At 37.7% G+C, this 26,403-nt stretch overlaps 1 protein-coding gene across 2 annotated transcripts; it reads right to left on the bottom strand.

Annotated features, from left to right (window-relative positions):
* Positions 1–5,422: 5,422 nt before the first annotated feature.
* On the bottom strand, positions 5,423–25,550 carry LOC107094171 (egl nine homolog 2-like). 2 transcript variants are annotated; one of them, XM_015389615.1, is made up of 6 exons: positions 25,240–25,550; positions 21,659–23,050; positions 8,069–8,188; positions 7,670–7,806; positions 6,253–6,320; positions 5,423–6,170 (listed from the first exon to the last, which is right to left on the bottom strand). In XM_015389615.1, exons 2-6 carry the CDS (start codon positions 22,847–22,849, stop codon positions 6,118–6,120), a joined length of 1,569 nt encoding a protein of 522 aa, XP_015245101.1. In that variant the 5' UTR covers positions 22,850–23,050; positions 25,240–25,550; the 3' UTR covers positions 5,423–6,117. The 2 variants fall into 2 exon arrangements, with proteins under 2 accessions (XP_015245101.1, XP_015245100.1); XM_015389614.1 differs by having other exon boundaries at positions 25,244–25,550.
* Between the last annotated feature and the right edge of the window lie 853 nt (positions 25,551–26,403).

Raw genomic sequence — 26,403 nt, 5'->3', positions numbered from 1 at the left:
CAATCAGAGTGTAAACATTTTCAAAATCTCAGCCATGACGCTCTAGTCAGGACTTTTCTCTGGATGTGAAAAATTTATTATGTCGGGCTGTGTTCCTATTGGTCAGTTTCAACAGCATTGACAGCTGAGGGATGATATTAGCCTGGAATGTGGAGGAGAGCTTATGGCTGTGCTTATGGGCGGAGCTTAAAATTTACTGTGTGAAGCTGGGCAGAGCTGTCTACAACTGCATGAGATGGCTGGCATGGTGATACATTAAAACACTTAGAAACACAGTAAGTTGCATAATACAAACACCATGCCAGCCAGGTTGTGTTACAACCTCAAAAATAACTTCGATTGCAGCAGATAACAGTCTGTCTTGTTTTAGAATATAGGGAGTATACCTATCACTAATGGTATTACTGATAAGTTTATGTCTGCAGCTAACATCTTATCTCATTGTGTGATAGATAAAACAACAAGGTCAATATCAATGAGTCAACGTTCCTTCAAAACGCTACATTATCTGTTTCGTTTTTTGTTTTTGTTTTTTTTTTTGCTTTTTTACTTTTATTTCAGCCTTTACAGGCTTCTCTCTGAGTATGTTTCACTCAGGAATATTACTCAAGCTCCAGCTGTTGTTTTTACAATAATACCAGCCAATGCAAATAAGCCAATTTAATGTCTGAATGAATTCCTATTGTGTTTTCTGATATTTTTTTTATCGTATTAGGTTGGTCAAAGTATGCTTTTGCCATAAACTCTTGGATTATCTTTAGCCTGTTCAGGTACACTGAAAACAACAAAACTCAAGAGAATGTAATTATTTAGTTCAGAAAGTGAAGCTTATATATTTTTATAGCAGGTATCGTAAATTCTTGCCCTCGATGTAGTGACCTGCACTTTTTATATGCGTCTGTTTCCACATATCTAGATCAAATGAGTAATTTACCTCCTCAGTATGAAGTCAAATTTTCCAGTCCTGCTAATTACCCGATTATTGAACTCAGGTGTGTTGAAGCTGAAACATATCTAAAAAGAGCAGGACACCCGACCAAGAAGGCCAGTATTAGAGAGGCACCATACAACAAAGGAACATTGGAAGTTACGTAAATCTTCTCCAATATGTTATTTATTTTAAAACTTCAGACAAGTCAAAGTTTGAATAAATTGATAACCTGGTATTGTACTTTTACAATCCTTCTTTGAATTTATAATTATGTTTAATAATTTTTAGGAGAGAACTAAAAGTTAATTAGAGCTCATTCAGACCCTTTTATAGTCATCTTTTTACTTGTGAGGGTACAAACAAGAATTTGGTTAGTGAGCATGCACATTCATGTGGATGTAGCCATAGTAACATTAGCAGGTTACCATATTTTGTGGTTCCCGGTCTCTTCCATGTTTCACCAGCAGCAACACTTACTGACAACCTGCAGGTGAGACCCTAATTGTTGGAATCCCTACTTTTGGTAGAATAGAGATAGAAAATAGTAGTGATAGCAAGGGGTTGTTAGCACTCTAGCACTGGCTCACCTTTGACCAGAATCACACTTTATATAGAGCATGCTATTGTGGGCTTTTCTCTTTGCAAGAGTCGAGTCACCTAAAAAACATGCCAGTTTCATATTTCGTATTTCTAGCAGGTGATTTCTAGCAGATTATACCGGTAATTAAAGAGCAGATCTTCAAAGTGGATGCAAAATAACTGCAATTCAGCAGTGTCAGGAAATGGGATTATGTTTTTCTTTTGTGCCCTGTCTGGTTCAGTTCTGCAGACTTTCCTGCAGGCTGGTTGCTGGGGTGGGCATGTCATCCTCTGCTGCATCTTCCCAAAGTACTTCTGAAAGTCAGATGGAAACATGCAAAATATGTGCGGCCATTTAGTGCCTTAAAGGAGGCAAAACACCAGGAAAAACACCAGAGGATGGAGAGACGTTCTATATTTATGTACACGTTTGGACTATCAAAATAGACAATAGTAGAATGATATAAGGAATGCATGTCCTTGCAGGTGGGCATAGATTAATGTAGCAGGAGGACAGAAAATCTTAATGCAATGAAATGAAAAAATTACTAAAATTGAATATTGTGGTATGTTTAGTAAAACATAGAATATCAAAAGATTCTACAAAGAGACAAAACATGTACCAGGGGGTACGTAAATTGCAGATCTCTTGCCAAGTGCAAACAGGATATTTCTATCCCTCAATATGATGAAACATAACGGTGTACTAAGCAAAGTTACCTTCATAAATTATTATAGATCCATTTTTTTTCATATATTATCATTATTCATGTAGATGGATAATGATTATTATTACCACCATCCCCAAGGCTTTCAATGTAACCTTTATTGTTCACTCTGAAACTGCGTGTAGAAATGCTCATTTTATCTGTTTAAACCAAACTGGTTAGCACATCTTAACATTAGTTGGGTAATCTTTGAAATCAATATGCTACTTATTTATTTAACATCCCAAAGAGAATTATTTCAACCTTTTATTTCTTTTCATTTCAAAGAATGTACCTTGCAGATATTGAAAACCCAGTTACAGTGTTTTAGAAAATTAGAGTTCAAATAACACTAATAAAATAATAAATAAACTTTACTATGTATATTATGTAATGGCCATATTTGTTAAATATGGAGCTTTATTATTTCTAGACCATAATCATCACAATAACAAGAAATAAAGATTTTAAAGTATTGTACCTAATGTGTGACTAATTTATATATCTTTTAATGTTGGAAATAAGTTACAAAAATTATTGATCTTTTCTAAAATATTTAAATATCTATGAGGACTTTAAGGTAGGTATGTCTACAGTCAAGATATTTCCATCTAATAGATTAATCTGGAAATTCTAGCTCAGATCTTAAAATGGTGCAATGCACTAATGCAGAGTTAGAATTTGTTGTGATGCCAACTGCTAACATCTATACAAGCTCAGAATTTATTGTTCTCAATTTTTTGCCTCAGAATAATGTAAGAACATATTTACTAAAGAGAGGTTGTGCTTCATGAGTAACATTGGATTTTTGAAACACCAACCATCAAAACATCTTAGTTTTTACACTTAAAAGAAAAACTGATGAAGGTTCTCAGTCATCCAGGTCATAGTCATTCTGTAAAAATTCAAAAAATATCCACTGGACTTGGTTTTCAAGATTTGAAGACGTTTCGCCACCTCTCCAGGAATTGAGAAAGCTTCCTGGAGAGGTGGCGAAACGTCTTCAAATCTTGGAAACCAAGTCCAGTGGATATTTTTTGAATTTTTATGGAAAGTTTAAAGAAAAACAAATCACAGTAATTACACACACACAGTTAATAATGAGATTCAGCCCTTTTTATTACAAGGAGAATACAATAGAAATGTTTACCTTCTTAACAGAAGCAAAACCAGGAGATAAAAAATGAGTACATATAAAAAAAAAGCAAACAATCGCTTTAATTCTAACGGTTCTTTTAGTATTCCTGAGGCATCAGTTAATGAAATATGTGTTTTAAAGAAATTTAGGCTGAAATGCTTATTTTTTTCTTTTCCATTTCAACATTGATTTTAATTATCTACAAAGAAACTCAACTAGTGAATTGTTGTTCAATGTACTCCTTAAACCGGCCTAACCACGCTCCACTGCTCAGCAGTAGAGGTGGTCAGCAGCACCAAATTCCTGGGGATGCACATCACAGACAACCTCACCTGGACTGTAAACACCACCTCACTGGTCAAAAGGACAAGGAAGCACCATAGAAAGGCTTTCCAGCTCTCACTGTGTGGTGTGGAGGCTGCAGCGCCTCAGACTTGAAGAATGTGAGTAGAGTGGTGAGAACAGCAGAGAGGATCATCAGGGCTCCTCTTCCCTCCATGACAGACATTTCGTCCCAGAGCTGTGTGTCCTGAGCCCGAAACATCATCAACAACCCCTCACATCCCCACCATGGATTGTTCTCCCTGCTGGCCTCTGGGAAGATGCTTCTCACCATCCACTGCAGGACCAGCAGGTTCTGTTGCAGCTTCTTCCCCCTGCCATCAGACTGTTGAACTGTTTAAGTCTAAACTGGACTCTGCATCACACTCGCAACATTATTCTGCACCATCAATGTGGCTGAAACTTTTAAATAGAACACAACTCCTTGTTTACAGCATTTTGCACCACTTTTTTTTTGCACTGCACTAGACCTTTCCATATTAATGCCCTTTTGCACCGTTATTTTTTTTTAACCATTTTTCCTTTCTGCAATACTGTTTACATAACGATCCCTGCTGCACTTTAAACAGTGTTTGCTTCACTGTTGGAAGCTTCTTATTTCACTGCTAGAAAGTAGACACTTTGTATATACAAGATGACAACAAGTATAAGTATATAAGTATAAGTCTAAGTATAACTTATGACTTGCTCATGCAATTTTTTTTCCAAATACATTTCATTTATACTTTAGCACATCCCTCCATATTGGTAGTTTTGATTCCATATTAGAGTCTGTATATTTAATTTCTTATGCATCAGGAAAACCTTTTTAAAACAATTCTTAGGTAAAAAAAAAAAAAAAAGTTTTCTTCAAGAAAAAAGAAACTTCAAAACAAGGCAAAACATTTGTTTATTTGTTCTTGTATTAGATGGAATTGCATTCAAAACTATATCATCCACAGCATTACAAAGCATTAACCTAAATCTTTACAGTTTTTTTCTATCATTTACGCATGTCATTTAATGAAACAATAAAGTGCTTTTCTTTTTTCCAAAAAACTTTCTCTTCAACTACTCAACCAAAACACTGAGACAATACATGCGGCCCCTCTCCAGCCAAGTGGAAATTGTCACAAACACATTTACACCCAGAAATACTCAGTCCAACAAGTGAGCAGGCGAATGTTTCACCCACAGTGTTTAGTTCAAACATAAAGCCGGAGCTTAAAACTCTTGAATTGCCTAAATTTGAAGCTAAGATTAAGAAAAACATTGTTGCATGAAGCGGTTGTCTATCTTGTCAGGTAGATTTAATCCTCCTTGGTCAGAAGAGACATACAGGCAACAAATTCACTCAGCAGACTTGTTCAACTCTGTCTTTCCAGCTGTTAGAGCAGCTAACCTGTTGTCTCTTATGTGAGCTGTGTGCAGAACTTGTCCAACACGTCGATGAACAAATCACTAAGATAGATTCTCACCTTGAGCCAAACTTTTGTGTCTAAGTAGAAATAATTTTAATGCTATGCTAACTCCTGAAAGCTAGTGTGAAATGTTTAATGTATAAGTGCATCTCATTAAATTTGAAAAGTTTATAATTGGCAATTCAACTCACTGGGTCTTTTTATACATTCGTTACAGATAAGGTGTTTATTTTGTTAAATTAATAACAGCTAAAAGATTAACAGTATTACTTTTTCTGAAATTATTTCAGAAAAAGTAATACACTTACACTGTATGAATGCAGTTCACACAGGAGATCACATACAAGTTGCATATATTTGGAAATGTGAACGGTAACGAAAATAAAAATAAAAAAATCGGAATTGAGCATTAAGGCCTGCAGTGTGAACGTAGCCTAAGAGGAGGAATTGAGGAGTCAAACTAAACCTTAAAGTTATCCTCATGCATTAATCTGTAATGTTTGGGGTAAATGTTAAATCAGAGGTATATGATCCTTGTTTTTCTTTTTACAAACACACACTTTGCCACATGAAGAGACAAGAGGACAGAGCTGCACAGGACTGGGAAAAAGGAACTCGGATTTCAACTATTCGCATTCTTTCATTGATATGTTAATAATTCACAACATTGCTGAAAACTGTAGAAGCAGAACTGCAACAAAATAAGTCGCTCATAATATTCTTTTTTTTTAGTGGGTCTTTTTTTTCCCTCTCACAATTGAAGATTTAGATCCCACTATTGGCTTCTTTGCCAGTCCGCTGGGCTCTTGTTATTTCTACCAGGTGTTCGTTCAGCAGCCCGATCATTATGCTGCAGCTCGCCGTGTGAATCCAGCAGCTGGATGCTCGTCGGGAAAAAGCTTTGTGTAGCTGCAGCGGCGGCAGGCGGTTTCACCCCGCCTGCCTCTGCGATGACGGCGTCCGTTAGCAGTACAGTAAGGCACATGATAGTTTGAGGGTGCTCTCTGGACACTTGTTGTTTTATGACCTGCTGTTTTGAGTGACAGGCACTTGAATGCCCTTCTGTCCTGCAGCTGTGAATAAACAAAAGCAAATATTAGTTACCGGCAATATTACATTTAATCAAATACGTGCTAAAATACTATTGAGACTTACCCAGTTTGTACTTTTCTCTAGCCTCCAACCTCTCTTTGGCATCAAAGTACCAGACTGTGATAGCATAACTGAAAAAGACAAGGGTTGAAAATGAAGAATTTATAAGTAACCGGAAAAAAATCTTTTCAAACACATATTTTCTTTTTATATTAAAGTAAAAATTATTCAGATCTTCTAAAACTTTTTTAAACTCGGACCACTTCTTATTCCCTTTGTTCCTTCATTTCAAATCCCAAAATGGCAGCTATCGTAAGTTCCAGTGTTAGCATAATTATCTGAATTCTGTAGTTTTTATTTTTTTTATACTGTGATTCATGCTGATTGCTAATATAATATTGCATTATAAGACGTTTTAAAATGCTAGGGTAGAAATAATTTCCATCTATCTATAAAACTGAAATGAAAATCAGTGAACGAAGCACTGATATGCTTTGGTCCAACTGAACAAAAGAAAGGTGTGATAATGAGCTTGTGAATTCACAAATATAAAGAAATATTTTGCATTCTCAGATGAAGTACACTGAAGCCTTTTGCTTGACGTCTGCGTGACCTTTCTTCTCCATTTCCCAAAACTGAAATTGTTTTGACTGGTGTCTAGAGCAGATAAATTCCTCTCCTTATGTACTTATACCAAAACACCATCTTTTCCTCCCAGATCTTACATGTCGCAGCAACAATAAAACTGGACGGAATAGAAATAAACCACTGAGAACAGACTAAGTGAATACAAAGTTAACAAATGGGGCCGATGCAGTTACTAACAGAAGGATTCCACCAACCATACAGCACCAATCCTCGGAAAAGGACATTAGAGGGTTAATTTCGAGGGTTTCTCATCTCTCCTGTGGGCCTTTGTTGTTTATTCCTGTGTGTGCCTCTTCAGCACGAGTCCTGCCATCGAACCTTCCTCCCCTCGCCCTCCCACCGACCACCACAGGAAACGCATACTTCCTGCTTCCAGCCCCACCTCGCCCCCCAGCAGTCCAACCGGCAGAAACGGGAAGGGGAGTTTTCACGTGATCTCCATGGACAAAACTCCTTTCTGCAATGATGTAAATAATCCTGTTGTGTAAGTGTTGACATTGGCATGTTTATGCCCAGAGGGTCTATCGCGTATCAGAATCAAGGAAAAGTAAACTGTTGTTAATCCTAATTTCACTACATAATTATGAAACTGTTTTTTTCTCCTGTTATTTTTTGAGAGTAGGTCAAAGAAAAGGAAAGCAAAACCTCAGTTTTTATGAAGAATTTTGATTATTGTTCTATTCTATATAAAAACGTATATAAAATAGAACATATACATATTTTATATATATATATATATATATATATATATATATATTTAATTAGGTAAAGAAATAATTCAGAGGCTTTATTTTGCCAGAAAAAGTTGCAAATTCCAGCAGCTGTCACTAACCGAGTGGCGAAAGATGGCTTGACTTCATGTGGGTTTCTGCGATCAGACCAGAAGATGAGCAACCTGTCGAACAGAGGCTCGATGTTGGCCACAACGTTTTTGCCTTCAGGGTAAATCTGCAGCAAACCGCCATGTGTCTACAAAGACCAATGGGATGGATTAGTCACATTCCTGCAGGCCACAATTGTGACCTAATGTAAGATTTAAAATAAATGAAAATAAAAAGACTTGATATAGAGAGCTCACTTACACAGAAATGAAAAAAATAGCTTCTAAATAGTTATAGGAGCAATCTTTTTTTTTTCTATTATACATTTTACTATTCATGAAAACAATAAAGAATAAAATGAAAAAGAACCCAGAAGCTCTATGTTGTGGTAAAAGAGGACAACAGCCTACCTTAACATCCCAGTTCTTGTTAAGATAGTAAATGCATGTGATGCAGCGTCCATCTCCATTGGGGTTATCAACATGGCGGACATACCCAGCACCATTCCCTGGGTAACACGCAACCATGGCCTAAAAATAATGAAAATAGGAAAAATAAGTAATGTACACTTTAGACAAGAACAACAGGTTAATTATCATATTCAAATGTGCAAATACAAAAATGTCTATTGTTTCATTAAATGTGGGAAGTGCAGAGGGATTGATGTTTCAATTTACTTTTTGAGAAGCATATAGAAATTGAACAGGACAATTTTCTTTTTAGTCATCTAACCGGGTGACAATGAACTCAAGAAAAAAAAAAATACCTGTTTTCTCATGACCACTGAATCCATATTAGTTTTATGTGATTCCTTCCAACTAAAAACACTCTTCAGTGTGGAAGTCGATACTAACTGGCAAGGATTTTGTAGTTAATAGAGCTAGAAACTTGAGCTTTGAGGCCATCAAAAGGAAACTATTGTGTTTGACTTGTCAGGAAATTTCTGTAGTTCATACAGGCTGAAGGAGGCTGCAAGATAAGTAATGATCATAGATTTATATGACACATCATCTGCTTCTGCTATTAAAAATATGAAGACTGAAAAGCAAGAAAAGATCATCAAAATGCTGTTAATTATTGTTTTTCAAACTTTTATTGGCTAAAATCCGAATTGGCAAGAAAAAAACATCATGAAATCAGGTCTCAAAAGTTTGCCCCAAAATTCAAAGATCTCTGTTTGATAAGAACAAATAAAAAGGAGCATCTCTTTCCCATTTTAAATTCCTCGCCACAATTATCTAAAGGAGCAATAAGCTAAATATCACCATTAGGCGGGCTGTTGAGCACTGCCTGTAGACCAAAGCAAGATGTGTAACAGACGACGCCTCTCACTACTTCCAATCCAGCTCGCAAGAACCCAAAACACACTTAAAGTCGAATTTTATGTATTCCAATGAGTTAATAAATGAATCATTTTATTTTTGTTTCCCTGTAAGCATAAAATTGAGCAAAAATCTAGAAAGGTTAATGAGCTCTGTGTGAAACTGTGAGCCGTAAATGAGGGCTGGCAATAGGTAATAAGTAGGGCACAACTCAAACTGATTTGGCTGTGAACAAGGAGGGAAACACCAGTGGATTTGGAGAATAGCAGCACAGAAAGCCTCAGAAGGCACTGAATTCATTTGAGTGATTGAAAAACAACATGGTGACAGGTGTGACTGGCCTACCTAAAGGTGAAATCGATAACGCAGCAGAGCAGAGGCTGTTATTCATGAGTGATGGGCTCATCGCCCAGCTGAGGCGAAGCACTGACTCAAGCCTTTCCGTGTGGAACAGAACGTTTGAGTCTCACTATAGTTATTCCAAGAAACTAGCGGCTTGTTTTAGTCTGAGGAAGCAGCTTGTGAAGTATTTACCCCGGGTCTGAAACATGATCGTGTTCCACTAGATCACACAGCCATGGCACACACCGCCGCCACTTAACTTCCAGTACGTCTACAGACTCTCAGTCTCGTGTTGACCCTTGTGTGGAATGTGCATTGACCCAGCAGCTTTCACGCAAGCCTCAGTTTCCTCCGAGTCCCCAGAGAAAGCAGCGCGCACCAGCCCAAACAGCCTCCAACGCTCAGACGTCAAGCAGGGGAAATACCAGCGTGAGACCATTGTTTAGGAGACGGCATACTGTATCTGGAGATCATTTCTGAGCTGGGAAAAAAAAAAGCTGAACCCTGACATATTTCTCAACATTAGTGAAATATATATAAACTGTTAGTGGATGTTTTTAAGGATAGTTTATGCTACACGTCGGAGTTTTATATGCATATCTCTGACTGCTCATCTGTAGCCAAATGAAATAAACCGAGATGAACCCATAAGAATTCTGCAGCCAATTCATATCGAACCATTTATACGTCACACAAGGAGCAGAGACAGAGTTACATTGGCTATATTACAGGATTTACACAGCAAAAAAAAAATGTTCTTAACCCCTTAAAGCCCGATCCAAGAATAAAACAAAACAGAAAATTAGTTTTTTTTTGGTTTAAAGTTCTTATTTGGCCTTTTAACAAAATATGTAAAAAGAGAAAAACAGAAATACATTTTTGATATTATTAATTTATTACTATGCGATAAGTCAAGATGATTTATGTGTAGTCTTCTGCCCTCTGTTATCACGTATTTCTGATTGTGTACAATAGGATTTTGAGCAAAGTTTTTACCATTAAATTATGCAAAAGGTGTCAGACGCAAAACATTTCAAAAACCGTATGTATCAAATATGATACATTTGGCATTACAGGGTTAAAATAAGTGCAATTTTTCCTGAATTGAGCAAATAGGTGAGACAATTTGCCAATGTAATTAAACAACTTATGTTTAAAATAATAAAAAAACAACAACTGCAGTCTCTTATTTCAAATGCATAATACCTAATTATCTTATTTTAAGGGTAAAAATACTGATTCATTGGCAGGTAATTTTATTTACTCACTCAGCTTAAGGGTAATTACACTTATTTTAAGACATTTTTAGATTGTTTTTGTGGTGTACATATCATTTTAAAACAAAAATAATTCTGAAACTTTGACTTGTGATTCCTACTAAACATTTTACCTGTAAAATTTCTCAGTTATTTCCCAACAGAGGCTAAATGTTCAAAGATTAAACCTGACCAGTTGTGTTTCATTATTTACCAACAAGTGTCTTCTGACTGAAAGTAATACCTAAATTTTAGAGTGACCCAGTCGGAGTCTTGACTTAAATCTGAAAGACAATCTTTTGAGGGGGATAAAAATTGGAGTCATAGTAAGGAGGCCTCCAAACTTCAAAGGTTTGGATCACATCACCAAAGACTAATTCATCAGAATACCGGTGGAAAATGGAAAATGCTGATTAGAAATTAAAAAAAAGGTTTGATTACTCCAATGCCAGAAAAAATGTGCCATTTATACATATTTATTAGCTGATATATTTATCCAATTTCTACTGGTGTGCCAATAACTGATGATTTGTGTATCAGCTGAGTCGAAAGATTGAAAAAGCTTTTGTTTTTTTAAATGGCACTGTAGGTCATTGGAATGCAGACTGTGAATGCGTGGCACCTGAATGAATCATGTCCAATGTCCTAAACCATTAGGCTTGTATTAAAACACTTTTCATTGAGCCCATATTACTGAAATTCAAAAGGTCTGATACAATATAAGGATATCAATATATCAAAATCATCATAATCACCAAAAATCTAGAGTGGGAAACTTCAATCTGGGTGTAAATAATCTATTTGAGGTTGGTGTAGGGAACTAAGTCGTTGAATTAAACATTTCAAAAATATTCTAGGACTTCTTATTTCACAGTTTTATTTTTTTATTATTCTCAGTGTTTGCTGATTGCTACATTTAACCATTTGTTTATCATGGCCTTTCTGCAGCTACCTTAAAAATCAATCTCACATCTTATCAGTACGGAACCCGAAAACCTAAATACAAAGAAGGAGGGGGGGCTGCAGTTATGATGCTTTTGTAAATTATGTCAACTATAACCTCCTTAAGATCCTTTGGGATTTTTGGCTGATGGTGATGACGGTATGGGAAGATGTTTACAAATGATTGTTCCTGTTTCTGCTGGCAGCTCATTAAAGCATCATTAGGAGGCGTTGTTTTCAATTGGTTTGCTAAAATGTATGGGTTTAAAACTGGTTTTTTTCAGCAGTTCTAACCAGAACGTAATCGAGATCCTATAAAGATTTGATCCTTATGGATTAGACGTGCAGACAACATGAGAAAACGCTCTCTAAAATGTTTTTTATTTTCAGCAAAACTGAGAAAATCTGTTCAGAAAACCCACATAATGACATTTCAACAGAAAGATATTGGGAGCTGCTGTCATCGTCAAGTTCAGATGTTAGTCTTTGCTTCATGTTATTGTTCCTATCATGGCTTCTAATCTGGAAACAGCCCCTTTTGGGCAAACATGAAACGCTGTTTGAGAGAGTATACTGAATGCAAATGTTTACCTTTTTCTTCTTCTTTTTTTTACAATTTTGGTGTAATTGCTGCTCAAGGTGGGTTGCTCTATCAGCTAAAGGCATGTTTAGGAGTCTCTAAACTCCAGTTAACGATTAATCAATTACTAAATTAGTTGATTAGTTGATAATGAATTAAAAAGAAAACTGTAAAACAAGTTGGAAACTGGAAAGCAAGACACAACAAACAAGCATAGATCAATAATTGGTGTCAATGGTGCTGATGGAGAGATGTGTCGTGACCTTAGTTCTGATGACCGTGTCAGAACAGTCACGGTCACAGAGGCACACACACTGAAGTGAAGATACAGCAAGTCACTGTAAATACTTTGTATGTGTTTTGCTTTGTTTTTTGTTTTGTTTTTTTATTGCAAACTGTAATATTCTTTTGCAGAAATTCCAAATAATAAAAACCCAACTAATCTAGGCAATAAGCTAAAATATGGCAACTTTTGCTTTTATTACTAACAGGGCGTAAGCCCCATTCAAGTGTTGCAAATATTTATTTTTATCATTAAATTCCATGTCTGCCATTAAACATGGTCGATTTTAAAATCTAAGATGATTTAGTTGCAGAAATCACTGGCATCAAAGTTATTTTTTCTTCTATCTATAGAACCCAAATTCAATTATATCCTAGCTAATTTGAAAAAGGATTAGAATCTTTTTTTTTTTTTTTTGCACAACCTTTTAACAACCAAGTGTTTGTTTTTTCTTTTTTCTTTACATCAATTTATTTACCCTAACAAGTGGCTTATCACTGCAAAGGCTGTCCTCTGCTTTTAACAAATCTGTCTGAGAAGCCTTCTAGGTCTAAGGTTCCCACTTAGGAACCCAGAGTGGTAGTCTGCTGGATTCAAACCAGAGAGCCTGAACTCACCAGTAGGACACCGATTCCCATTGGCACTCCAATAAAACATAAAATATTGGTAACATTCAAGAGACATCTCATCCATAATTTTTACTCCTTCCAACCCAACTGTAAGTATAAAAAAAGCTTCATGCACCTTTTTTTTTTTTTTTTTTTTACAATTTATTCCCCTTGAAATACTGAGACACAGAGTCTGAAATAGTGCATCCTATCTGCCCTTTCCTGCTTCCTGTCTGCTGAAATCTGTGCCCCATTCAAGTCTGAGTGTAATCACCACCTGTCTGCAAGGTATAAGATTCAAACCCTCCTGTTCGGTGGCATGACAGGAAAACTAAAAACAAAACGAAAAAAGAAAACACTAAATGCAATGACGTCCAGGCAGGCAGAACCTGCCTGGTCGGGAAGAGAGCGGCCATTGGTGAGTGCTCATCTAGATAAGAGGAATGACGGTGGAGAGCGCCATGAGAGGCTTGATAAGGCTGAACAAATACAGGCCTGAAATATGCTTGCGTATGAGAGGTGGGGCACTGACGGCGATATCTAGGGCTTTAAACATGGCAGGGTAATTACAGGTTGTAGTTTATTCAATATTTTTGAAACTGCAACAAGCTGCTTCTGATGCTTTCAGCTTCTACTGTGGAAACATTGTGACATGTTAATGCATCAAGAGTGTCCAAACTCATTTTATACTGTATGACTGGGATTTAGGTTAGAGGTCTCCTCTACTTGACCTTTCAAATGCATCATGACCTGCAGAGCTGGCATTAAGATACGAGCTGCAGGAGACTAAAGCAGAGGTGAAAAAGGGCTTATTTATCTATCCTCTATTTATTAATCTAAAGCTTAGCAGGACAACTAATGTGTAGTTTGAGCTTTAAATAAATTTTTCTTTTAGAATAAGGTTAAAACAAGTTGGGGGTTTTTCCAGGGGGTGTAAAACTATAGAATAATAATTAAAGACCAATAGTCTTCCAATAGAAAAAAAAAGGAGAGCCAAATAAGAGAAGAAAAGCCAACAAAATGAATCGCACCACTTAAGTCATTCAGCAGGTGGTGGAAGCTGTCAGTCAGCTGAATAGAATAAAGCTTCCCTCACAGAAAACACAGATTCATGGGAAACAGTTATGGTGTTGAAATAAAACAATTACCGGTTGCAAAGTCAGCCTCAGTCCACAGGAACATGGCTTATAAAAAAGCCACAAACGGTTTATAAAAAAAAGTTGCCGCCACTTCAATGTACACATCGCCAATGAGAACGCTGCAGTTATATAAGCCGGTTCCGTTGATGGGCGTAACAGAAGAAATCAATGCCTGGATGTGCCATAATTTTCTTCAACTGAATGAAAACAAAACTGAAGTAATAATCTTTGGACTAATAGAGGAGAGATCTAAAATTAGCACACAGCTTCAGTCGCTTCAGCTAGTAACCACCGATCAGGCCCGAAATCTAGGTGTAGTGCTGGATTCAGACTTGAACCTCCAAAAGCATTCAAAGACAGTTACAAGGTCAGCTTTCTATCACCTGAAGAACATTTCCAGGATTAAAGGACTAATGTCTCAGCATGATCTGGAAAAACTAATCCATGCGTTAATTTTTTGTCGAATTGATTACTGCAACAGTGTTTTCACAGGTCTGCCTAAAGAGTCGATCAGACAGCTGCAGCTGATCTAGAACGCTGCTGCCCGTGTCCTCACTAAGACTAAGAAAGTAGAGCACATCACCCCAGTTCTAAAGTCCTTACACTGGCTCCCTGTATCTCAGAGAATAGACTTTAAAATACTTCTGTTAGTCTATAAATTTCTGAATGGCTTTGCACCTAAATACATCACAGACTTGCTATCAGTGTATCAATCCTCCAGAGCACTCAGGTCTTCTGGCTCCAGCCTGCTCTGCATACCTAGAACCAGAACTAAACATGGAGAAGCAGCATTTAGTTCCTATGCTCCACTTATATGGAACAAACTTCCAGAAAACTGTAAAAGTGCGGAAAGCCTGAGTTCCTTTAAATCAAGATTAAAAACACATTTGTTTAGGATTGCCTTTGACTGTTCTAGTTAAACAGTTCAACTGAAACATCATTAGTTCAACTTTTTTATTTTCTTTAGTCCAACTGTTTATATATTCTTTTTTTTTTCTGCATTTGGTATTTAATTTTTTTCCTACTTGTTTGGATTCAGTTTTATTTTCCTATATTTTAATCATGTAAAGCACTTTGCATTGTCTTTGTACTGAATTGTGCTATACAAATAAATTTGCCTTGCCTTGCCTAACAGGGGTGGTTGACCTACAATGTTATTGATGTAAAAAAAAAATAGATGTGGCTCAGATGCACAAACCTAAACATGAAACTAGCATTATCAGATTTTTCCAATCTGAAATCGGTCTAAAAAATGATGGTTTTTGCTCACCCAAAGCACCTACTGCGTTTGGATACACAGCTTGAACGTCAAACTGTTTTTGCAGTTACACCTAATCTCGTCTCCATGTGGATAGGGCCTAAACGAGGCCCTCACCAATGAGGCCCTTGGAACCCGATGCTGATACTGATTTTGTGTTCTCTTGAGGTCTGACCTGAACTTTTTTTTTTATTTAACTCAAAATAAGGAATATAAATAATGATCTAAATTGAAGAAATTTGAAAAATGATTCCAATCATTTGCTGAATCTCTACTGAGACCTGATGTTTGAGAAAAATCAAGTGATAAATACGCAAACACAGCTGTAATGAAACAATAGAAAACCATTTAAAGAAAAAAAAAAAGGAAACTGACAAAAACTTAGTATATGTTCTCAATCCTTCCAACCACCATATGTTCTCAATCCTTCCAACCACCAGTTTTAACCTGCTCCACAAAATAAAATGCCTCTGAGTCACTGCTGGAGAAAATCTAAAGGAGGCCAAAGTTTATCTAAAGGACGGTTCAGATGCAGAGGTTTACGTGTGCAGCGTGACACTTTGCTTTTTCCATGTCAGCCCAGATGACTCAGGCTCTGAGAGGAACACAGAATTAAATAACAATCTATTAAAAACATGTCTACTACATCAGCGCCATCTTTCCTAGGTTACCGGTATATCATTTTCTTTTTATTTATCAATATCATTTAGATAAAGGCCAGGCTGAGATTTCACTTTCAGCTCTGAGCTGTTAGGACTTTCTACAAATCTTCATCGACACACGACGGAATCAAACAAAAAGGAAATGCGTTTTCTCAAACTGTGCTTTCCAGTTTCATCTCTATGGAAACAAAGTACCTCACCACAGCTGATGCTTAAACACACAAACACGTCACACCACAAGTCATAAGTTGTTCCAATTGCCTGCCGTCAATCACATCTTCTCCCCCCCCCCGAGATTTTTACGGCACTAACTGCTCGCTTTTAGTGGACTGACAGAAAAGGGGGTACGAGAGAGAGGAGGAGAGGTAAAGGACCACAGGCCAGATTTGAACCCGTGTCGGCCACATTGAGGACTAAGGCTTCCGTACATGGGACATGCACGATAACCACAGCAGAAAGTTGTGCCCCTATGATGGTGTCACTATGGACTGTGTTCAAACACTCCGGATATGTTTACATCTTCACCAACAGTGGCTGATTTCCAAACAATAAGGAATTAATTTATGAATTTATTCTTAGACTAACAAGAAAAATCAAAAGGAGAGTAGTATATGCAAATGTTAAGGGGGCTAAGGACTAATGCAAATGTCAGCATGATGTGAAGGATTATCATGAGATACTCAGATTAAAACTTGTAGCTGATCGGCTGCAATCCTTCCTGTTCAGAGTTTTTTGCCCTAATGACGAGTGTTAAGTCCCAGTTCTATACTATATGTAATCCAAAATAATAGATGACGTGGAAATAACAGTTATGGAAAAAAATATTTAACCACCATTTTTTACTCTGTTATATTATTTTTTCTATCAGGTAGTAAACCTTCCTAACAAAAATTTAAAGAAACATACCTTTAGTATAGTGATAATGTCCCTTATATCTCACTAATGGTATTAACCTATGTAGAAAGCTGCCATTTTGCTTAAAAAACTTCAGAGATCTGCATTGGAGCTTAAGCAGCAAATACAGATTATTTCTTACATTGTTAAGGATAACCAGGAATAATTATTTAACAAAATAATGTCACAAGAAGGTATCACAGTTTCCAAAAAAAAAAAAAAAGGATTTGGGATTAAAAAAAAAAAAACCCAAAGAAAAAAAAAAGACAAAATTATGACCCCAAAACTTGCTTCTTTTAGTTCTGTCTTCATAAAAAACATTGGAACCCCCAAACTAATATATGGGAAATATAATATAGTTATAAACAAAGATGCATTATATTGTTTTTGGTTAAATTAGCAAACAAAAAGCAGAAAGAGCTTTTCTGAGAAAACAAATATATACCTGTAATGCAGAAACTTCTTTTCGGAAATGTTCATGCTACCAACCATTGTTAAAAGATGTTAGCTATGGAGAAGCGATTGTCTTGGACTTCGGCTTAATGCCACCAGCTGGATATCCTAAGATATAAAACATTTTACTAACTGGAACAATAAACTAAATTTGACTGGTCAGGATGATAATTAGGACTAAACTGGAACAAATAAATATACCAGAGTTCCTGCCCATCATTGGTTTGATTATATATTTTTGAATTTAAACTGAACAAATTTGTCTTGCAGGAGATTTGAGTTGGGATCTGCAGCTCAATAACACTAACTGAATTGAACAGAGAGTTATGTGTCTTTTCAAAGCAGTTCTTGTAAAATCCTAAATGTTTTCATTAAATTGTGCATATTGGGGGCGAATCTGTATAATGCAGAGATCCACTGTAACCAGAAAGAATATCTCCGACAGCAAATCAAGGGACACTCTGTTAACGCTAGCAAGGAGCTGTCCTGATGCCCTATTGTCGTACAAATTTCTAGCTGCTACTTGCAAAGCTACCATGCTAGGCCTTAAAGAGAGGCCGTCTAAGTGTGCACTGCAGCAGCTGACATAATGCTGATGCTTGCACTGCATCATCATCCCCCCCCTAAATACTTTGCTCACGAATCTCCCTTTCCCTCTCATTTCCAGTCCATCCCCACCCGCTGCCTTTAACCAACTCTCAGCTGCATTCTTTTCCTTTTTGGTCATTTAATTTCATTTATCTATTTGCTCAAGAGTTGCATGGTGATATAATAGACATTTTAAACAAATGCACTCAATTTCAGCCGAGCCTGGTTTTCTATTGGTCCCCCCCTCCCCTCCCAGATGGTACAGGCTGAATGACCTTAAATAAAAAAAAAAATTAAAAAAAAAAGATTATACAAGACTTTCTCTACATAAGCACTTTATCACTACCTTAGGGTAACTTTATAGTCAGTTGGTGTATATATATTTATATCCCGCAGTCCTGCTGACTAACAGACGACAGGCATCAGAAACGTTACTCACTCCTGGAGAGGCAGCATTCAGGACACCGCCAGCCAGCCAGCCCATCCATTTCTCCCTCATACACCACGTACCCCTCCACTCTACTCTGTATGTGTCTGTTACCAAGGTAACAGAAGGCAAATATTTTGTAAGTGAGGCAAAGCAGGGTTGATAAAATAAAGGAGAAAGAGAGTGAAAGAAAAAGGAAGAGTAACTGGATGGAAAAGCTCCAGTGACCTTTTACTAAGCTGCACTCCAACCAGATACACCTCCTCTCCTTTCCAACAACTTCCTGTCGTGCACATGGCACGGCTCTGCCCATGTCTCTCTGCTTTGTGTTTTTAACTTGTCAGAAGCACCAAACTGCATTTGCTCGTAGCACATACACTGCAGCCTTATTAGCTGACGGACATTTTTACCAGGGGGAATACATTTAAAAAAAATAAAATAAAAAAAGCCAGACAGAAATAAAAAGATATATATGCCAATATATACATATATTAGGGCTGCAACTAACGATTATTTTACAAATCAGTTAATCTGTTGATTATTTTTTCAATTAACTGATTAATATTCGGAGAGCCAAATGGTCCTTAAAGAAGATTTTAACTAGATTAGACCAGGTGAAACTAAAACTCTGGATACAGCATATTGACAGATGAAAATCTGAAATGCAAAATGTTTATACATCTTTTACAGTTTTGGTATAATTACAGCTCTGAGTGGGTCACCGTCGGCTAAAGACATGCAGTTTCTTGTTAGTTAATTTGAACAGTGTATGCCTGGCTTTAAATGCTGCATTGCATGAAATGATGCATTATCTTGGTGAGGGATAATGAAACCTGACAATTTAGAAGACTTTAAAGAATAAAATAAAACTTTAAATTGTAAGCTATGAAAGGATAAACAAAATGTTCTGATTTATCTTGGAGATTCTCCTCAGCAGATACCAGGAAAATTAATTATCCTGCTATCAAGATATATCAAGGATTTATAAATTTAATGTTTTAGAACCAAAACAACTGCTCGAGTCAGACTGTTCCTACAGTTTTAAGGCTGGTGCCATCCAGCTTGATCGTTCTAAGCAGCCTGGTTAGACTTAAGATTTAGTTAAAAACAATAAGAAAAGCCACCAGCAGTAGGCTGACTATTGCAGCAGATATCTTAACTAGTCAACCAGCTGATTTCAGCCTAATATCCAGTAAGAGCTTCACTGTAAACACAAGAAAAGAATGAGGGTGCGACAATAAGCAACGCACTGACTTTCCTCAGTTCCAGTTTCATGGTTTTCGTTTTAAATCAGGTCCCTTTCAAATTAATGTTTTCCTTGACAAAAAAAAAATGGGACGCAGGTTCTTCAATAAAACTTTGAAATAGATCACCTCATATATATATATATACATATATATAGTCTAAATATATAAGATTTTTCTCAACTAAAAGATGCATTGAACATGAGGCGTCTGAAGTTTGTTGCTGTTTTTATGTGCAGTAAATAGAGGAAGTTCTAGTGATTTTTTTTAGGTTAATGCTTTTAATAAATAGGAGAACAAAAAAAAAGAAACAAAACACAATCTAAATAATTCTTATGCTTTAAAAAATGACACTAAATAAGCATCTCTAAATGCAGCAGGTATAATTCCTTATACTCCGATCTACATCAGTTCAATAGAATCAATTAATAGAAAGTTAAATGATAAATATAATAAGTATAATGATATGTCACTGTAGCAGCAGTAGCAATAATTGCCAGGCTGTTTTTTTTCATAACATTTAGACCCCTGCTTCACATTTTTGGGGAGAAAAACTTTTCAAAAAGTGCCGTGTCATGTTTCTTAACAGCTAAACAGACGTTCACTCCTTGTAACTTTAAAAGACACGTCGTCACTCAGGTCTGAAAAGAGCACAGTCATTCTACAGCCGAGCAGGCAAGGGGCACCGGGCTGACCTTGCCTCATGCTTATGTAAATTACAACAGTGTGCATGCACTGAGGGCAAAGGCTGATTTTAAAACATACTGGATGAACAAGGCCATGGTGCAAATACCAGAGGAAGTAGATAGGAGCACTTAAAGGCCACACAGAAGAACACCAATCATTGCAGATAAAATGCAAGGCTTCTCCACACCTTTTAAACTTCATTAACTAAAAGATCTCATTTCCAGGCCTAGACTGTGGGTGTTTGGTCTTTAGCTGCCTGTATTCAGGTGTCGCCTTTCCCTCGATTTCCCGTTGGGAGGTAGTAATGTGAAAGGAAGCCCCCTAGATCTATTTCCTCATGGGACATAACAGTTTACACAGTTCAGCATGACCAGAATAATCTGAAGCCAAGGCTTGACATCGGGTTTTGATCTTTCTGCCAGGGTTTTACAAAAACAATTTTGATTTGCATTGTCAGGAGGTGTTACAATGTGAATCCTGCTGGCACTGTGAGCGTTCTTTGGCTAGGAGCTTGCAAGATCCTGGAAAAAACACAGTTACCACTAAAAAGTTTATATATGTGGAAAAAAAGAGGTGGAGAGGAATTCCATGTGTCTTTTTGTGTGTTTTTGCTTTGTTTTGTCCCCCCCCCTTCCTTCAAACAACTCACGTGGAATAAGAGATCAGATTACGGGAAGAAAAATAAACAAAAACATCTCCCTTCGTCCATGCTAGCGTCATGTTTGTGTGGTCAAAGTGATGGTAGAAAATACCGGCAGAGATAAAGCGATGACAGAAGAGATATTTTTTTTTCTTTTTTCTTCTTCTTCTAGGCAGCGGTGATAGAAAAATGCAGAAACATGGGCAGTGTCCTCCCGTCTCCACGTGCTGAAAAGTCACATGGCTCATACTGACACGCTACCTTTGGAGGGATTGCGTTCGTTTGTGTGTGCATGCCCACATGTCGGCTTTACAAACGCAAAGATAAAGTAGAACAGATGCATCCAATAAACCATAACGTTGAAAGACGTCATCCGGACACTACTAAGGGTTATTTTGTCGGCTCTATTTACCCTGAGAAGCACTGGAATAACATTTCCTCTGTATGTTTGGCTTCTGTATGGGAAGCTTGGGACCTGCATTGTTTCTCCTCTATGCAGATAACGCCAACACCATAATGCTGCAGCCACTGTGAACTAAAATATCTCTACCTCTGAAAAACACATCCAGGTATGCTGGGGAAACTAAAGGTAACAGTCTGACCTACTAAGCTGACAGTATGAGTAAGAAGGTAATCATTAAACTGACTTGAGCTTGGGAGCCCACACCCACTCACCTTAGTGCGTCCGTTGATGACACAGTTCCCCAACTGTCCATTGGCAGCGCTGTACATGACGGCCTCGTCGATGTAAGCCATCAGTGTCCCAATGTTGTGGCATCCGGGCTCGTTCCCCTTCACCCAGGCGATTTGGTCCCCCCGGATGCTCCGGGAGGGAATGCTTTTCTGGCTCACCAGCTGGCCGCCTCGAAACTTCCCACTCTGGTTCAGGACCTCTACCTCGCCCAAGACCCTGTCGCCCAGCTGCGTCCCTAGAAAGTTGTCCTTCACACAAATACCGTAGTGCTTCATGCAGGGGATGATATACTGCTTGGCGACGCGCTCAGATGACCAGCCAGTGCCCGAAGGAGGCAGCAGAGCTGGGATGGACGGCAGGCTGCGGACAGCTGGAGGGTCTGAGGGTGCAGCGTAGTGTCCGTTATGCAGGTTGGCATTATCAGGGTCATAGTTTGGATGGTTATAAGAGCCACTGCTATTGACATTGGCCCTAAGTGGGGCGACTGGTCGGGCCACCCTGCGGGGTTCTGATGACTTGTTGGCAACACTTCCGTCTGACAACTTCCTCCGCTTTAAATCTGAATCCCCTGCTCCGCAAGCCGGCTCTGCTGAGCTTCCTAAGCCCGGTGACCCTGCCACATGACCATTAGGGATTTCTGATCCCATGTCCCAGTTCTCCCCACCCCTCCTCTTCTGTTGCTGTGCCAGCCTGACTTTTAAATCCTCGCCGATTCTCCTCATTCCTAAAGAGAATTTCTCCTGAGTAATTCGGTCCACATTCTCTACCATGAGGCCTCTGCTGTTGAAGGGGCGAACTGATCCAGCCGTCTTAGCGCCCATCCCGTTCACCTGAGCCTGGTAACCATAAGGCGTTTGGGCCAAAACCTCGCCCTGGCTGGCTTCCACTGTGGCTGACGGAGACACCACCCCATCATTGTAGAGCGGGACACCGCTTTTGGACTGCTTCGTCGGGCTGGTGATGCCCGGGGAGTTTGTCTGAGAGGCCATGTCCGCAAGCAGCTCAGCAGCCGTCTGTGTCCCGGTGGGCCCTGTGCAGAAACTGTTTAAACCCATGTCTGCCCGGTACGAGCTATGGATCTCTGTCTGCTGGTTTCTTCTGTCCTCTGGGAAGACGATGGATCCGAGGGGAGAGTTTGGCTTCAAGAGCTCAGTCAGCCCCAAACTCTCCATTTGATCTCGTCGTCTGCTGATTGCACACGCACCTCACGTCCTCGCTTCATTTTCCAACTGAGCCCCTGTTTCCTCTTACTGAGAGGAGCGCTGCAAGTATCATGTCCCCACTCCTTCGTCTGCTCTGATTTCACCAGTCACTCTAAAGCTCTGTGTTTGTTTCTGTGCAGCTTTTAAACACATTCAGACAGCGTGGGACATCTGTGGAGAGTAAAATGATACGTTTTTAGGGTCTATAAATAGATGTCATGAAGACCATCTGTCATGGTCAGCATCAGTAAATAAATCTCTACAATTCAGTAATGCATTGCAGACATGTTGCTGTATAATGATCAATTGTGCCACATATCAACACATCGATAGGGAATTAATTACATGTTAAATTAATAATTGTTCATATGGTTCATAATAATAACATCCTAAATTATTTCATTATGGTTGGCATCAAAGACAGTATAAAAACTAAAAGTGGCTATAAGATTTCTAACATAAAATGAAATCAGACTTTATTTAAGGAGTTTGACAACCATTTGTGTTTTTATATCTTGGACACATAAAATATTTACATAGATAATTTTACTTTAAAATATTTTTATGAGACTTTGCCATTGTTTATTACCTCAATAAGTTTTTTTTTATGGTAAAGAAATTAGAAATTTAAGCTAGAAACAAACTAGTCAATTAATAGCTCCATATTTAATTGATTAACTATGCTACACATTCAATGCATTACAGCAAGTAATATGAATTTGTTTTATTTGTAATCCTTACGTATACATAGTGGGGGAAAATAAGTTATTAATTACATTAAACCATTTAAAAAATTGACAACAATTACTTTTAAACTGACATTTTTGTTCATTTTACCTTCCTATGATTATATAGTATGGTAAGCAAACTTTGTAGTTAAAAATCAAAATGGATTTATATTTTAACAAGTAAAATAAGAACATACCAAAGACACTAGTATTGTATCTATAGATTATAAAATAAAATAGAATTTTTAGGCTGAAATTCTAAGAAAATCGATGTCTCCAAGTCCCTTTGTGTGAAGAATGGAGAACAAAATTAACAGGAACATTTACCATTTTTTCAATATGTTGCCTTAAAACTTTCAACCATCTATCGGTGACTGGAAACAATTATTGAAATAATGAGGGGACACTGAACTTTCTTCTTTTTTAAAAAATGAAACAATACGATTTGCAATGGCGTAACGACACAAAGAAAAAGGCCCGTAAGCAACATTATCTGGGTGGGCCCCATATGCAGTTGCTCTTCTTTGCTTTTTCTTTTCTGGAATCTAACACATTTTACGGTTATGGTTTTATGGTTCTGGATTACCCATAATTCCTAGTCATAGTGTGGGAAAAAAAAAAATCTTTATTGCGGTTTGAAACATATTATATGAGTGTATATTTTACCAACCGTTTAATGTACTCTACACAGTTATTAACATAGTAATTAAAAGTGCCACTGTCTGCTTTGCTATTGGTGTGTTTAAACGGCTCACGATCATGTTGAAATCTGCCATGTGTTGGGGTATAAATAAGGTTCCGGTCAGTCAAACTAGTACCAGGTGGGTTTAAGATAAATTTTTTGCACCATTATATCTGCAAAAAGACGTCCTAGTCCACAATTGATTAGGGGGGCAACCAGGTGTCAATGACAGGGCCCCTAAGAGGTCGGGGGCCCCTAAGCAACTGCAGTCTCTGCTTACCGATAGTTATGCCACTGACGTTTTGAAAGGTCGTTATGGAAACGTAGCAACTGAATTAGTAAAGGATAATAAAAACTTAATGAGGGTTAGGGACTACTGCTGGTGGGTGTGGTTTAAACTTGCAAGTGGGCCCTAAATCAAATTCTGCTCAGGGCCTTGTACAATCTTAGTTCGGCCCTGAAAGGTAGCCTGGTGAGTAAAAAAATCCAAACATTTTGTCAATGCCTGCATTCCTGTGTGTCCTTTGTCTACATCTAAGCAGTAAAAAATTAATAAATAAAATGCCCAGCACAGTGGTGTTGCATTATCACTACATACAACCAGACTCAATGTTTGTGTCATGTTCTTTTTCTCAATCACACTGATCTGAATATGACAGAAACCAATTGTTTCACTTTGATGACTTTAACAAAACTAAAATGAAAGAAAATAAATTAAAAACCCATACCCTCGGTTACTGCTTAAAAAAAATTTGCTTATATTTAAACAAAAAAGATTACGCAACCATCAAAATAATTTATTTCGTCTTTGTCAGGTTTTGATCACATATATTACGTTACATTTATCAGAATATTGAATTATTAACCTTATATTTAACGTAGCAACGTGTGTTTTTAAATCTATATAATGAAGCAATAAGGTAGAAAATAAAAGCATGTGAAATCATTACCTACCCAGGGCAGCCATACAGCAATGCAAATCCTCCGCGAGCCTACGTGACAGGCTGAGAGTACGCATGTTATTTCCGGGAGTGTCTCTGCTGCGCGCGGCGGTGCGTCCCATCCAATTTTACGTCGGTTATAAATAATGCCCAGGTGCCGACAGCGATCAAACACCGCTCTGTGACGCGTTAAATCCCGACCTAGAGACGGAGGGGGGTGCTTTGAGCCTGACAGCTTTCACTTTAACAACCAAAGCCAGCGGTCCCCGTTGTGTCGAGGAGCGCCCCGAGTTTCTGTCTCCCTCCCCCGTCCTCCTCACAGCCTCCTATCACCATCCTCTGTCTCTGCTCCCGCCTTTCATTTGCATGCACGAGAGCCATGTGACCTGCATCTACCGTTAACATTCACATGTGCTGTCATTATCCGCTCAGTGTGTCTGAATATTTACTGTACTGTAGAAAAATGTATATTCCAGGCAACCTTGGAAAAGACAGTGCCAACTTATGATTAATTATGACATACAGGAGCATTTTCTGAAACAAGAATGTTAAATGACCTCTTATTTCTATGGAGTGCTCTGAACTACAAACAGTCAAATGCTACTAAAGCCTTAGGTCAGGGGTAACCAATTAAAACTGTGAAAGAGGATTAGGGCCACTGAAAAAAAAGTTAACTGATTTTTTAAATATTATTTCAGTTTAATATGGGAAAAGTCAGAATTCTGACTTTAATCTCATATTTCTGACTTTTTTCTCAGAATTCTGACTTTTTTTCTCAAAAGTCTGACTTTAATCTCAGAATACTGACTGAATGACCTCTTACTTCTACAGAGTGCTCTGACCTACAAATAGTCGAATGCTACCAAAGCCTTAGGTCAGGGGTAACCAATTAAAAGTATGCAAGAGGTTTAGGGCCACTGAAAAAGATAAAAAAAAAAAAAAAAAAAAAAAACGTTTTAAAGTTAACTGATTTTTAAGTATTATTTCAGTTTAAATATAGGAAAAAGTCAGAATTCTGACTTTATTTTCAGAATTCTGACTCACTCTCAGATTTCTGACTTTTTTCTCAGAATTCTGACTTTAATCTCAGAATTCTGACTTTTTTCTCAGAATACTGACTGAATGACCTCTTATTTCTACTGTGTGCTCTGAACTACAAATTGTCAAATGCTA

This window comes from Cyprinodon variegatus, unplaced genomic scaffold, assembly GCF_000732505.1.
Source record: "Cyprinodon variegatus isolate N-32 unplaced genomic scaffold, C_variegatus-1.0 Scaffold468, whole genome shotgun sequence".
In the NCBI taxonomy this organism is placed as follows: Eukaryota; Metazoa; Chordata; class Actinopteri; order Cyprinodontiformes; family Cyprinodontidae; genus Cyprinodon; species Cyprinodon variegatus.
Note: the sequence above shows the minus strand (reverse complement) of the source record. Positions and strands in the feature narration are given on the sequence as shown.